Raw genomic sequence first — 14,989 nt, 5'->3', positions numbered from 1 at the left:
GGTCATCCTCAGTTTGGCATGTATATATAGAATATGAATTTACAGGGTAACATACAATTTGAAACAAGCAACGGAATACACACACACGCAAGAGAGAGAGAGAGATGTGAAAAGCAACTACATCTGCAAAGACACACAGAGCTAATGCACATGCAGAATGGAGAATACCATGGAGCAAAAATTTAACAGACAACAGGCCACCTCCCCCAAATGGACAGCCCCACAAAATTGTTAAAGTTATCTTGCTTTCCAGAATGGAAAGATATACTTAAGTCTTTGGTTACACTGGGCACTTACCAGGCTTGGGAATGAGTCCTTGGAAAGGCCTGGAAAACAAAATATGTATTAATAAATAAATAAGCAATTATTACGATTATCATAACTGATTTAAGTATTTCCTTTCCTTAACTCCCCCCAGCCCCATTTCAGTCTTTGTTCTTTGTGGGTTATGGTGTGATTTATTTCTCCTGTTTATAATAAGCAATCCCACCCCAAACTTACTTTAATATTTAGTTATAGGGCCATGTACATTTGGCAATAAAGAACTTTTTAAATTTTTACAAATAAAATGAGCATTTCCCACCATGTCTCATACCATATTTACGTGAATGTAATGCGCATCTCAGTTTTCAAAACCTTGAGACCGAGAAAAGTATTTGCTGGCGAATGCAAACGCACCATCAAATCTAATGCGCACGCTAAATAGCGATGTCGTTTGGCCCAGAAAGGTGCGCATTACCTTCGAGTAGCAGGTGGGAGAACCTTTCTGCACCTTCTTCACCCGCTAGGCCAGATACCTTTGGAAGGGAAATGCACGACGGTGGTGGCCAAGACCAACACATCCATATTCTCACACGTATACAAACCCACAGGGATAGTATGCCTGTAAGCCTAGGAAGAAACCCTGAGCAACTTGTTTTAGTACAGAGTCATAAACACAGGCCACAAGGCAGAAGGCCCACTCCAGCACAAACACACTCGCCCTCACAAAAGCACAACCTGGGAAGGATCCCTGAGGAGGGAAATACCTTGTTACCGTGAACTTGATCTTGTCTGCCACGGCTAATATCCTCTCCAGGTTCTGGGAGCCGAAGGTGCAGGGCTTCCGGAAGGGGATCCCCGGGGGCAGCCCGTCGATGATCACAGAGCCAGGGTTGCTCTTGATGCGCTTGTATGGAACCTGGACAGGGTACTTGATGCCCAACGCTTCACCTGAAAGGCAAGGCAGGAAGGTGACAGGAGGGCAGGATGGCGCAGTGGTTATAGCACTGGGTTTGGAGGCAGGCACGCCCAAGTTCTGCTCCGGCCTGGCCTTGATAAACGTGGAGTGGAAGTCCGGGTCGGTGATAACAGACAATGCTGTGGGGGCCATGCTGCCTTGCCAGGACCAGCCCCCATATGGAAATGTAAAAGGAAAGAAGGTACTTTCTATCATAACACCAGTCTTGGAAGACCTACATTGGCCCCTAGTACGTTTCCCAGCACAATTCAAAGTGTTGGTGCTGACCTTTAAAGCCCTAAACGGCCTCGGTCCAGTATACAGTGGTGCCCCGCAAGACGAATGCCTCGCAAGACAGAAAACCCGCAAGACGAAAGGGTTTTCCGTTTGCGAGTTGCTTCACAAGACGAATTTCCCTATGGGCTTGCTTCGCAAGAAGAAAGCCCATAGGGAAATCTCCGGGGACCTCTTTTAAATGCTGGCGGTGGGGAGCAAAGCCTTTCCCCCCCTCCGGCCTTCAGAAGAGGTCCTGGACCTCTTCTGAAGGCGGGCGGGGGGCGAAAGTCTTTGCTCCCCCCTGCCTGCCTTCCCGGGAGAGCGGAGAAAGGCAGCGTGTTTCTCTGCTGTCCCGGACGGCTTTTGAAGGCAGGCGGGGGGGGAGCAAAGACTTTTGCCCCCCGCCGGCCTTCAGAAGAGGTCCAGGACCTCTTCTGAAGGCTGGCGGGGGGCAAAAGTCTTTGTCCCCCCTGCCTGCCTTCCCAGGGGCTTTTAAATCGCCCCGGACAGCGGAGAAGTCCTCCGCTGTCCCAGGCGATTTTAAAATGCTGGGGGTGGGAAGAAAAGCCCTTGTTCCCCCCCCCCTCCAGCCTTCAGAAGAGGTCGGGGGACAGACTGTCCCCGGACCTGGTCTGAAGGCGGTTTCCATAGGAACGCATTAATTGATTTTCAATGCATTCCTATGGGAAACCGTGCTTCGCAAGACGAAAAACTCGCAAGAAGAAAAAACTTGCGGAACGAATTAATTTCGTCTTGCGAGGCACCACTGTATCTGAAGGAGCATCTCCAGCCCCATCGTTCTACCTGGACACTGAGGTCCAGCGCTGAGGGCCTTCTGGTGGTTCCCTCACTGCGAGAAGCCAAGTTACAGGGAACCAGGCAGAGGGCCTTCTCGGTAGTGGCGCCCTCCCTGTGGAACGCCCTCCCATCAGATGTCAAAGAAAACAACAACTACCAGACTTTTAGAAGACATCTGAAGGCAGCCATGTTTAGGGAAGCTTTTAATGTTTGATGTATTACAGTATTTTAATATTTTTTTTGGAAGCCACCCAGAGTGGCTGGGGAAGCCCAGCCAGATGGGCAGGGTATAAATAAATAAATTAATAATAATAATAATAATAATAATAATAATAATAATAATAATAATAATAATTTGTGGTGGGCATGTAGGATGGTAAAAGCTTTCTGGGAAATGATATATAATGAGTTTAAGATAACTATTGTTAAAAAAACCAGAGAGCTTTTTGTTAGGTGTTATAGGCAAGGAAGTACCAAAAGAAAAGAAAAGACTCTTTATGTATGCAACGAAAGTGGCAACAAGAATGCTTCTTGCCCAGAGATGGAAAGAAGGAGAAGTACCGACCAGAGAAAACCGGCAGACTAAGTTGATGGAATATGCAGAAATGGCAAGACTGACAGGAAAGATCAGAAACCAGGAGGACCAAGTATTTTTAAAAGACTGGAATAACTTTTTTAAGACCACTTTAAAAAAGAAAAGACCACTGCAGACAGCTGAAATCATTGGCAGGAATACAATGACACTTGTAAAGTACAACGAACTTTGGCTACTATGATTACATAATAGATGGATTACGGTAAAAGATGCAGAAAATAGAAAAAAAATGTAACTCACGGAGGGAGAGAAGGAAGTCTGAAGGTTTGAAAGAACCTCTGTTTATTTTACTTTTTTTGGAACCATTATGTATAACTTAATGAAAAACGTAAAAATTTATCAGCCCCCATATGACCAGGAGACAGATGAGAGAACATCACAGAGGAGGAAGACTGTGGACAGGAATCACCATGCCCTGAAACAAACCTCAGAAGACACCACTGGACCAGCGACTTCTGCTGGAGGAGACCTCCAGGGCCTAGAACTATCTCTGCCACCACAGCCTTTCGAGGCTGCTCTCCTCTCCTCTCCTCTCCCCCTGCTGAGGACCACCTACAAACATTGCAGCTCTCCCCGGGGACTCTTGCTTTGAGCAAGATAGAATGTTTAGGGTCTGGTGAGCTGCACTCAAGGGTGCTAAAGGAGCTTGCAGGTGCAATTTCAGAGCCTCTGTCTATAACCCTAGACAATTCTCGGAGAATAGGTGAGGTTCCTCCAGACTGGAGGTGGGCAAACCTCATCCCCACCTTCAAAAAACTGTAGGGAGAAGATCCAGGTAGCTATCTACCTACCCCAAGGCCCCTTCCAACTCCACAATTCTATGATTGTATGAACCCCAAGTGTCAAGATTAGCATCCAGCCAGATTACTCACCATACTTCTTATTGAACAGATCTTGAACCTGTTCCCTTAGCGTGTTTGCAATATCTATCCTCGAAAGCCGAGTGTCGTAATTTTCTGAGAGAGAGAGAGAGAGAGAGAGAGAGAGGAAACTATCATAGAGTTCTGCCCGGTGAGGTTTTTTTTTTTGGGGGGGGGGGGGACACACAAAACGCAACAATGCTATAGTACACTTTTAAAACAGGGAAAACCTTGAGATAGGCTCAGCTCTGAAATAGCCGGTCCATTTTTTTATAAAACCAAAAAGGAAAGGCGCGGGGGAGCATCCCAGAACAATGTCAAATGCCTGCTCCTTTTTCATACAATTCTGTTTTCATTATTAGGGGGAAAGCTACCAACAAGGACCATTTCAGCTGAAATCTCAATCATACTAATGTGAAGTAATTTGCCACTCAAATCAGTGGGGCTTACTTCTGAGTAGACAGTAGAAGGATAGGGACGTCAATAAACACTGGGATGTCAACAGTAAAATAAAGTAACACCACATAATTTGGGAAATCAGATGGATTGTGGTCGTGGTAGCAGTGGCAGATCTCCATTTCTCACCTTGAAATCCTGGTCTTTTCACCGGTTCTTCTACAAGACGTTCACTAGAGTCTCTCTCACTGGCTGCCAACAGAAGAGGCACCAAGGTTCTTATTTATTTGTCTTAATTTCAACATCTTCTCTGAGGACTGTCCGCATCACACATCCTCTTCCACATTTAAAGCAGCATCTAGCTCTTCCCCTCTTCAGCATCCAAACCCACGACGCCCCACAGAGTAGACTGTTTCTGACCCAATTCTACCCACTGAAATCAATTGGACTTAGGTTGGGCCACACCCTACATTTAACACGGTGTCATACCGCTTTAAACAGTCATGGCTTCTCTCAAAAGATTCTGGGAAGTTTAGCTTGCCAAGGGTGCTGGGAGTTATTAGGGAGCCCGTCAAGAGAGTTACGATCCCCAGAATTCCCTGCGAAGGGAGATTGGCTATTAAAGCACTCCACGAACTGTAGCTCTTTAAGGGCCTCACCCTTAACAAACCTCAGCTTCCAGGATACTTTGGGCAGAAGCCACGACTGTTTGAAGTGGCATCATAGTGCTTTAGATGTTTAGCTGGGGCCTTATCATGTCCATTCGTTGCAGAGATTCTACAACTAACACTGGATTTGACCCCACGGGTTCTATTTTGAGCTCTTAGGGCTAACAGTATGTCCCAAGCTAAACAGGCCTGTTCCAAAGATGGATTACCTCTTTCGTTAGGTGACCCTAAGGCTCAGGACTGTAACACTGCTTATTCACACAAGCATGCAAGAGCTTCCTTGCCCCACAAAAGCTTACAGTCTAAATGTAAATAAGGAGAGACAATGCAAGAGAGCAAACCCTCCACGTGTCCCTATTTTCCATGACTATCCTGGATTTACAGAAGCTGTCCTGGGTTCTGATCCCAGAATGTCCTGCTTTTCCTTAGGACGTCCCTATTCTCATCAGAGAAGTGTTAGAGGGTATGGAGTTATGCGACCCCCGAGCCAAGGAGATAAGTAACTTTAGAAGACATCTGAAGGCAGCCCTGTACAGGGACATTTTAAAAAAATGTTTAGTGTTTAATTATGTTTGTATATATGTTGGAAGCTGCCGAGAGTAGCTGAGGCAACCCAGTAAGATGTGTGGGGCATAATTATTATTATTATTATTATTATTACTATTATTATTATTATTGAATAGGCACAGACTGCCTGATCGAATCTCGTAAACCGTTAATGGTCCACATGACGCAGATTGGGAATCCCTGGGTTCATTAATCAAATCACTGGAAATAAATGTGTTTTACCTATTGTTCCTGGGCTATCAGAAACTGTCTCCTTCACTGCTTCAGTAAGAAGTTCTGGCCTGAAAGAGAAATTTGCAATAATAATAACAATAATAATGAGGAAACACAGAAAGCTGCCTTCTCTTGGTGGGACATGGTTGGGCCAAAGCAAGAGGAAGGCTTTGAACTTACTTCTTGATAACAAACCGGATACTGCTGCTTGCCTGGAGGATCTTTTTCAGTTTCGCAATCCCGAAGCAGTTTGGTCGCCTGAGCAAGATCCCGTCTGGCAAGCCCACGACAAAGAGATCTTCCGGGTACATCAGGAACTTGGAATACGGGACTTTGACAGGCTCGGAAATTCCTATGGCTTTAGCTGCAAGCGCAAGAAACACAACTTTCAGAAAGGATCTTTGGCCTGAGCCCCTGTAGCTTAAAGGTCGTCGTCAAGATATTGAAACACCGCTGAGCATGTTAAAATGCTTGCTGCTGCCAACATGGTATTACCTCAAAAAGGATATCGCTGAATAGGAAATGGTTTAGAAAAAGGTTGCCTCTCTCCATAAAAAACGACCAGGACACTGTGTTAATCCTCTGAGGCCCTTTGTGGGCCTCTTCCATGAGCTCTGGAGGGTGGCAACACAAGAAAGGGCCTTTTTTGCAGTGGCCCCACGTTTGTGGAATGCTCTCCCCAGGGATATTCGCCTGGTGTCTTCATTATACATCTTGAGGCGCCAGGTGAAAACACTCCTCTTCAACCAGGCCTCTGGCAGATTACAGCCTTTTGCGTTTGTTATTCTTTTGTTTTAACTATCTAATATGTGCTTTTATGTGGAGACTATTTTTTATCTTGTGATCTTCGCATGAAGGGGAGGAAAAAATAGCTGTCCTGCCTAGGAGGTTCTAGAGAAGGTGTGAGGAACCCAGAGCCCTCCAGATGTGCGAAGGTTAATGGCAGATCCAGGTTCCGAAAAGCACACTTAAAAGAAAGAAGCCAAGTATCTCACCGTATCTAGCGTTGAACAAAATTTCTACTTGTTTCCTCAAGTGACTTAAAACGTCACCGACGCCATCTGGAAAACAAAAGCAGCAAACTCAGGGATTAATGGCAGTAAGACTCACATGGGGGGGGGAGGTGTTATCTTGGCATCCTCAAAGAAAAAATTCCAGGCCAGCTCATAAACAAAGGACTAAAATGCAGAACAAAGCAAGGAATAAAGCAACAGCAAAAATCACAAGCAAGCAGAGAAAAGCACCGTCGACAGCACTGATACAATTGAGATGGTTGACAACGTCTGGGAAAATGCGAAAGAATAATGCTAGAGGCCACAAGCAGGAGAGGGAGAGGAGTCGGGCAGGTCAGTGTCATACAGATGCACCAACCTGCCCATCCCTCATTAAAAGATCTTCCCTGTTAGACTCCAAGTCTGGAGAGACTATTCCTCTAGTGAGGAAACAACACCACAAAGGGCCTCCACACCTACCATCTGCCTCATCTGAGATGGTGGGGGTGGGGTATGGTGAAGGGCCGATGAAGGCCATCTTCAGGTACCTGCAGGCCTGCACTGGAGGAGGTGATCCATCAGGTATCCAGGCAACGGGCCAAACTCACCTTTGCCCTCCATCTGCTTCTCATTATGTTGTAAATCATTGCTGGGCCCTTTATCTGAAACCAGAGAGGAGACGGGCATTTAGCAGGAAACTAAACATCCTAGCAGAGGACTGTAACCTGAAAAAAATGCATTATATTAAGGGAAATTGACGGCAAAAAAAAGTGTAGATTAGTCCAGCCTTCACGCAAATGCGTTTATTGGGAGAAATTTGCACCAAAACGCTGGCGAATCTTCACGAGGCTTTTTAAAAAATACATTCTTGCAAATCGCTGCAGAAGTGTGGAGAACTGAATTTAAGATGGCAAAAATGAGAAATTGAGAGAAGTGAAGATGGCAGATCCTTCCATCCTGAGACATTTCCTGCCAACCGCTCCTCTCTGCCACTGGCCCCCACTTGCCTCACCCTCAGTCCGTCGTTTTGGTGATGCCAATGACGTGGCAGACCCACTCTTGCTTCCGCCCCCGACCTCCTCTCAACTTTCCCCACATTCACACCATATATTTGAAGCACTATGACGACACTTAAAACCGTCATGGCTTCCCCCAGAGAATTCTGGGAGCTGTCGTTTGTTGAGGGTGCTGTTAGGTGACCCTCTTGTTCCCCTCACAAAGCTACAATTCCCTTCGGGGTTCTTTAACAACCCATCCCTTTTTCCAAGGGAACTCCCTGCTCTGTGAAGGCAACAGGGGCCTCCTAAACAATTCTCAGCCACCCTCAATTCTTTGAGCCTACAGCTCCCAGAATTCTCTGGGCCGTAACCCAGCGGGCTGAAAACTGTTCCCAAATCGACACTGCCCATCTAGAAATAATCTTAATCCTGCCGGCATTGTCGAGAGCTTTTATCTAGTCTACCTGGAACGGTGATTTGAATGATGTCCACTTCGTCCGGTTCTATCTTGATGCGTTTTATGCCTCCCAGTTCTCCCGAAGTACCTGTCAAGGAAGATGGGAGACAGGAATGAAAAGCAGAGGGGCGACGACAAATCAGCACTGACTGGTAGAAGTTATTCAGGGTTCGAGGCTGGAGTCTTTTCTGGCATGGCCCTGGAAATGCCCCTGGGGACTGAACCTGGGACCTTCTACACTCAAAGCAGCTGCTCTCCCGCTGAGGGACAGCCTTCCTTATGTTAACTTAGGTTATTGGTCCCTCTACCTCAGCATCATCTACATTAGCTGCCAGTCAGAACAGGAAGCACTGGGTTAGATGGACAATGGCCTGGCATTAATTCATTAGATAAAATATCCTTTATTAGGCATAGCAAACCACACATTATCAAACAGACACCGTTTACAAATTGTGCAAAATACGAGCTCAACATAACAAGGTTTGTCCCAGTCGGATCTTTAACTCCAGAGAGAATCAGTTTGCATAAATAATACAATACAACACTACCACATCACCGATCAATTAAGAACCACTAAATCTCTTTATAATGGCCCAGTCTTTCTACATGGACAGCACTCAAAAATTCAGCCACTATTAAAGTAATTTGATCATTCCTGTCCGAGAGCAGGTCCTGAAGCGTTGGTAGCATAGAATTGAGCCTATTGAGTTGTAAGGCCTCTAATAATTGTCTTCTGGCAAAAATGCCAAAATCACAAGAAAAGAAAATATGCTCCAAAGTATCAGGTTCCTGTTTGCTGCATTTGCAGAGACGCTCTGATTCTGGGGGAGCTAAATATCTGGAAGTACACTTATCATGTGCAAGAGTTCTGGATTCAGGGTCACTAATTGTCATGATCCCAGAATCCAGCACTGGCCAAAATAGGGGACTCGTGCGAATTAGACTCTACACTTCATTTAATGCAGAAGCAGAGAGCCTGACATAGCTGTACTGAAATTCTTTTCATCCCTAACCACTGAGCATGCTGACCAGGGCAGTGGGCAGTTGGAGTCCAACAACATTCCTGTGTTGCAGGGGGTTGGACTAGATGACCCCCAGGGTCCCTTCCAATTCTACAACAACCAAAGAGCTGCAGGTTCTGCCCTCCCCAACATGGCCCCAGTGGTTGGAAGGGACCATGAGGGTCCTCTAGTCCAACCCTCTGCAATGAAGGAATCTTTTCCCCCAACGTGGGGCTCAAACCTATGACCCTGAAATTCAGAGTCTTACGCTTTTACCGACTGAGCTGCTGCTTGACTACTTCAAGCAGTGTGTTGAAAGGACACAATGCGGTAGTTCTGGGGTCCTAAGCCAGGGCTTGGGAATCTCCGGCCCATGGGGCTAATAAGGCCTGTTCATGCTCTGCGTTTGGTCCGTGAGGCCATTTCAGCCAAGCTACACCCACTTGATTTGCAGCTAGCGTCATACAGTCAAAAGGGGGGGGTTTTGCAGGCATTTCCCCAGCAGCTGAGCAGAGCATTGTGTACAGGGCTTTTGCAAGACGACAAGCCTCCTGCTTTCACACGGCTTCGCAAGACCTAAGAATCATGCTCCCTTTTCCCGTTTCCAATTAAGAGAGCAGCGGCTGTTTGCAGCTTACCTGGTTCACATTCTCCAGAAATGGGGCACTTTTCAGATCTGGCAAAGGAAAGCAATCATGGTTAAATTTCATTTATATCAAGTGCCTGATTTTTTTTTGGGGGGGGATACAATGTGCTGTACTACCAAACAGGTATGAACCGCCCACAAAGAAAGGCAATTCCATAGATTCATTATTTTTTTTAATGTACAATGTCTGACCTCGTTTCGCCCTTAGGAGCAAACACGACATCATTCTGCATAATGGAGGGTCTGTATTAAGAGTTGCTATATTTCAAAAAGTGAAAATCCGGACACAAAAATTTCTTTGTGGGTTGTTTTTTTGGGGGGCCAAAGTTGTTACAAAATCTATTTTTTAAAAAAGGAAATTTGCCAGAATCTAGACTTCTGAAATGGGATGCTATACATCTGGATTTTGCTGGACATTTCAGCGATTTCCACCCGGACACTGCTTCCGAATGCTGTATTCTGGCTATGTACGAAAATTCCGGACATATGGCATAGTCTGTATAGAAGCAGGTGGTCTTTCGGTTAATTTCTTTTCTCTGTTTTATTTTTTTTTAAATGGTTTCAACGTCACTGACTCTGGCGGCGGCCATGCTTTCTGTTAAGTTGTGGGTGAACATATCAGACGACACAGCGATTCTTCAAACAGCTCTTGTTTATTCACAGGCCAGAACAGAACTGAACTGAAGGGTTCAGCCAGCCTGCTTATATAGAGCTCCACTACAATGCAACAGTAATCACTTTCTGTAACTATCCAATCACTGAACGTCACTTTCAATCCCTTATTTGCATATGTGGACCTGAGTGAAAACTATCTACAGTATCCCCCTGCTGGCCCAGGGTGAGAACTTCAGTACATAACATTTTCCTCCCCTCTACTGGCATTCCAGGGAGAAAACATGCTGGCCGGAGCAAATTAGAGACACTAAGACACCAGGCTTTCCCAAGCTGGCACCTTCTAGATGTTGCAAGACTACAACTCCCATCATCCCTGACCACTGGTTATGCTGGCTGGGGCTGATGGGAGTTGCAATTCAACAACATCTGGAGGGCGCAAGGTTGGTTATGACTATAATATAGCAGCTGGGCCAGGAACTGGGAACCTTGGGTTTTTGAGGAAGTGCTTTGAATTCCTGCCATCAAGGAGGGGGGCAGTGTTTCCCAACCTTGTGCCTCCAGCTGTTTTTGGACTACAATTCCCATCATCCCTTGCCACTGGTCTTGCTAGTTAGGGATGATGGGAGTTGTAGTTCAAAAACAGCTGGAGGCACAAGGTTGGGAAACACTGAACTAGAGGACCTTGCAGGACCCTCCAACTCTATGATTTGATATGGGGTAATACAGGCTTACCTATGACTGGACTGTGAAGTTCCTGCTAGATCAAGAAACGCCATTCTGTGTGGGTCAGGAGAGATTTCCCCAGAAGGGCTGGATGGCTCTATCTTGGTTGAATCTTTGGTAAATTTACTTCCTGGTTGCAGGGAAGGAAGAACAAACAGATATTTTCCAGGCACAGAGTTTTAAACCAATAATTACCCATGGCCAGGCACAACCTCTCCCTGTCTCTTCCCAGTAAGTCTGCCATTCATACAAATTAGTTTAATAGCTATGGGGGAGGGATATTTCGAATTGCTATGACTTTATTGAATTGTATTAATCACTTGGGTGAACCTGTTGTTGTTTGCTTTATTTATATGTTATTGTGTGTGATAGCACAGTGTTTATAATTTTTGTTTTGTTTTTTGAAGCTTTTGTGATCATTGTGAGCCGCCTTGAGCTCAGCATTTGTTGTTGGAAAAGCAAAATAGAAATATCAGGTCAAAAATCAAAAGCTATGTGGGAAAGAGATTTGGGCATCAAATGCCCCAATATGGAGGGAAAGGTCCAAATTCTTCCCAGCGGATTTGGGAAGGTAAACTGCACAAATGCTGAGCATATTCTGGTCACCTCCCAAAACTACCAGAAGCTTGGAAATGGGACATTGTGAGAATGTGGTTAGTCAGCTTAAGGCAGGTTTGGGAAAACAATGGCCCTCCAGGGGTTGCTGAGATACAATTCCCATCAGCCCCAGAAAGCATGGCCAATGGTCAGGGATGGTGGCAGTCATAGTTCAGAAACAACTGGAGGGCCACTATCCCCAGTCAGCAAGGCCAATAGTTATGGAGGATGGGAGCTGTAGTCCAACAGCGTCTGGAGGGCGAGAGGTTCCTGGTCTCCGCCAGGGTCTCAGGTAGATGCCTTTCCCATCCTTACTGAGAGATGCTAGGGACTGAGTCTGGGACTGCCTGGAGACAAAGCATGTGCTCTACTCACTGAGCTACCATCCCTTCCCCCAAAGGAAAGACTATGCCCAGCGTACCTGTAAAGATCCTTTCATCAAACATCCTGTAAAAGAAAAGGCAACAATTTAGGAGGAGGAGGAGGGAAGGAAGGAAGGAAGGAAGGAAGGAAGGAAGGAAGGAAGGAAGGAAGGAAGGAAGGAAGGGAGGGAGGGAGGGAGGGAGGGGGTAAAGATAATTCAAGATTTCATTGAGGATCTTCAACTGGTGGGTTGTGCTCTGGCCTTAGGGGGGTCACCACAACGGCCATTTTATTGGCTTGATACAATTTACGTACTGCTCTTGATTGTTTTTAGTACGCTGCTTTGGGATTTTCATGACAAAGTAAAATGTTTAACTGATCAATAAAAGTTGGTTAAAAGCAGATTTTTTAAAACACACACACACACACACACACACACACACACACACACACACCAACCATGCAGCACTAATTAAAAACAAGAATAAGCTAAATCAGATTATTGCCACCATCTTTACCACGTTCATTTGTTATAGCAGGGGTGAGAAAGTTTGGATTATCTGCACCCTTCCTTGACGCCAGCCAGTGTGGCAGAGCGGTTAGAGTGTCAGACCTGGGAGACGCCAGGGTTCAAATCCCTGTTTAGCCACAAATGGTGCGACTTTGGGGCAGTCACCGCCTCTCTGCCTAAACCTACCTCACAGGGTTGCTGAGAGGATTAAATGAGGAGGGATGGAAAGGTGGGGTGTGAATAAAATAAACAAAAGTATGCAGACAATTTGGGAAAACAATGGTCTGTATCCAACTACTGCACTTTTCGCTCTATAGGACGCACCGGACCATAGGAGGGGGGGAACGGGGGGGGGGGGGAATTCTCCCCCTCTCTGCTCAGCGCCCCTTCAGCGAAACCGAAGGAGAAACGGAGCCCCTTCCATTTCTCCTCCCGCTTCGCTGAAGGGGCGCTGCGAAGAGAGGGAAAACTGTGCAGCGCCTCTCCAGAGAAGAGAAGCCTGGAGAGCAAGAGGGATCAGTGTGCACCGACCCCTCTCGCTCTCCAGGCTTCAGGCGGCTATCCGCAAGCCTTCAGAGCGCGGCGGGAACTCCTGCTGGGCTCCGAAGGCTTGTGGATAGCTGCCTGAAGCCCCCAGAGCACAGCGGGAGTTCCCTGTGCTCCGGGGGCTTCAGGCAGCTTCAGCGAAATTAACACGAAGCCTTCGAAGTGCGGGGGGAGCTCTCCCTCTGGGCTTCAGAGGCTTTGCGTTGCTATCACTGAAGCCAAGGAGCCTGCATTCGCTCCATAGGACGCACACACATTTCCCCTTCATTTTTGGAGGGGAAAAAGTGTGTCCTATAGTGCGAAAAATATGGCAAGTTTTCCTCAGAACAGATCCATGGGAATGAATGGGTTTAAGTTAGTAATGTTCATTAACCTCAGTGGGTGTACTTCAGAGCCGTCCCATCCATGATGGAGGGGGAGGCAGCCACCTCAGGCGGTGGAAAAGGAAGAGGCGGTCCACCCCTGCAAGTGCCCAGACTTCCCGCCTCCCCGTTGCCACAGAAGCACCCCACTGTTGGGTGGTTTATGATTTTAAATATTTCAGCTCCTGAATATGTTTTTAACACTATTGTATATTTAGTATTCTTGCACTCCACCTGGAATCGTTTCCATGACGAATGGTATATAAATATTTTAAAATAAAGGAGAAACAGCAATTTTGGGGAAAGAAGAACCACCCTTTTGAGTCACACAGAGTTAAGCCCACCTCTCGGCTCTGCAGTCCCCCTGCTCACGAGCCTCTCAAAACAACCTCGTACCTTTTGATGACGAAGTGGATGTTGTGCCTCTCTTCCAATATCCGCTTGAGTTTGGGGACTCCGTAGGTGCAGGGCCGTTTGAATGGGATTTTGTCAGGGATGCCGATGATTTCTACCGCTTCCGGGTCGCAAGCAATTTTCCGGTACGGGACAGGGACCATGTGATCGAGCCCCAAAGCTTCAGCTGAAAGTGACAGAACATTTAACCTTTAAAGGGTAAGAACAGACAGGACACTCTTAACAGCAGACACTGTTAAACTGGGTCTGCTACTGGCATTAACCCAGTTTTGCAACCCAGTTTTCCCTGCAGGAAAGTTAAATGCTGCTTTGGCCTTTCAGTAAGCCCTGGCCATGTTCCAAACATGTCGCATTGGCATAATAACAGAGAAAGTTGGAATATAATGTCCTGTGCTCAGAAACCAAGGTGCCCAACAGGATGCCATGAGTTCAATAAATACTCTGAAGTGCTTTACAAATCACTGTCATCATCCATTAATTTATGGCCATCCTTTTCAGTTCAATGGCAGCCAATATGGTAAAGTGGCAAATCACATTCTCGGTGAAAATATTGGAAGTGGAAGATTGCTCAGCAGGCTCCTGAAGGCAACACAATGCCCATGGGTAGCTTCATGGGGACCACAGTACTAACTGCATACATCCAAACTCATAAAGGCAGCAATTTATATAGTATCAGTTCAAAGATGGGCAGGGTCCTAGCAGGACACTGACATAAGGCAGCCTTCCCAAACTTGGTGCCCTCTGTCAGTGTTTCTCAAACTTGGTTCCCCAACTGTTGTTGGGACTACATCTCCCATCGTCCCTGCCCGCTGGTCCTGCTAGCTAGGGATGTTGGAAGTTGGAGTCCAACAGCAGCTGGAGACCCAAGTTTGAGAAGCACCAGTCACCCATTGGGGACTCCAACTCCCACCAGTCTCAGCCAGCTTACCCAATAGCAAGGGATGATGGGAGTTGTAGTTCAAAGGGCACCTAGAATGCACCAGGCCGAAAAAATTATGTATTTTATTTATTCCATAAAATTTATATACCAGTTGGTTGTTTTTTAAAAAAACAAAACACTTCAAATATAGGAGACGGCTTTTCTGTGGCTGTTGCCCCATCTGTTTTGACTCCGTGAAGGCCTTCCACTGAGGAGGCCAGAAGACCCCATTCAGACCAACTGCACATTTACT

The 14,989-nt window shown here is 46.4% G+C and overlaps 1 protein-coding gene across 7 annotated transcripts in view; it reads right to left on the bottom strand.

Annotated features, from left to right (window-relative positions):
- GTF2IRD1 (GTF2I repeat domain containing 1) overlaps positions 1-14,989 on the bottom strand; it is a 90,908-nt gene that overhangs the window by 15,177 nt on the left and 60,742 nt on the right. For 4 of the 7 annotated variants that reach the window (XM_028707435.2, XM_028707429.2, XM_028707431.2 and 1 more), the window contains exons 9-21: positions 13,800-13,983; positions 12,043-12,068; positions 11,034-11,154; positions 9,679-9,716; positions 8,047-8,127; positions 7,133-7,246; positions 6,588-6,653; positions 5,773-5,956; positions 5,602-5,660; positions 4,334-4,396; positions 3,761-3,844; positions 1,029-1,212; positions 298-326 (exon numbers count right to left, since the gene is read on the bottom strand). In XM_028707435.2, the coding sequence (XP_028563268.2) occupies positions 298-326; positions 1,029-1,212; positions 3,761-3,844; positions 4,334-4,396; positions 5,602-5,660; positions 5,773-5,956; positions 6,588-6,653; positions 7,133-7,246; positions 8,047-8,127; positions 9,679-9,716; positions 11,034-11,154; positions 12,043-12,068; positions 13,800-13,983 (1,233 nt within the window). The remainder of the gene's footprint in view (positions 1-297; positions 327-1,028; positions 1,213-3,760; positions 3,845-4,333; positions 4,397-5,601; positions 5,661-5,772; positions 5,957-6,587; positions 6,654-7,132; positions 7,247-8,046; positions 8,128-9,678; positions 9,717-11,033; positions 11,155-12,042; positions 12,069-13,799; positions 13,984-14,989) is intronic. The other 3 variants (XM_028707432.2, XM_028707433.2, XM_028707434.2) reach the window with 2 other exon arrangements.

The sequence above is a fragment of the Podarcis muralis genome, chromosome 15 (assembly GCF_964188315.1).
Source record: "Podarcis muralis chromosome 15, rPodMur119.hap1.1, whole genome shotgun sequence".
Taxonomy (NCBI): Eukaryota; Metazoa; Chordata; class Lepidosauria; order Squamata; family Lacertidae; genus Podarcis; species Podarcis muralis.
Note: the sequence above shows the minus strand (reverse complement) of the source record. Positions and strands in the feature narration are given on the sequence as shown.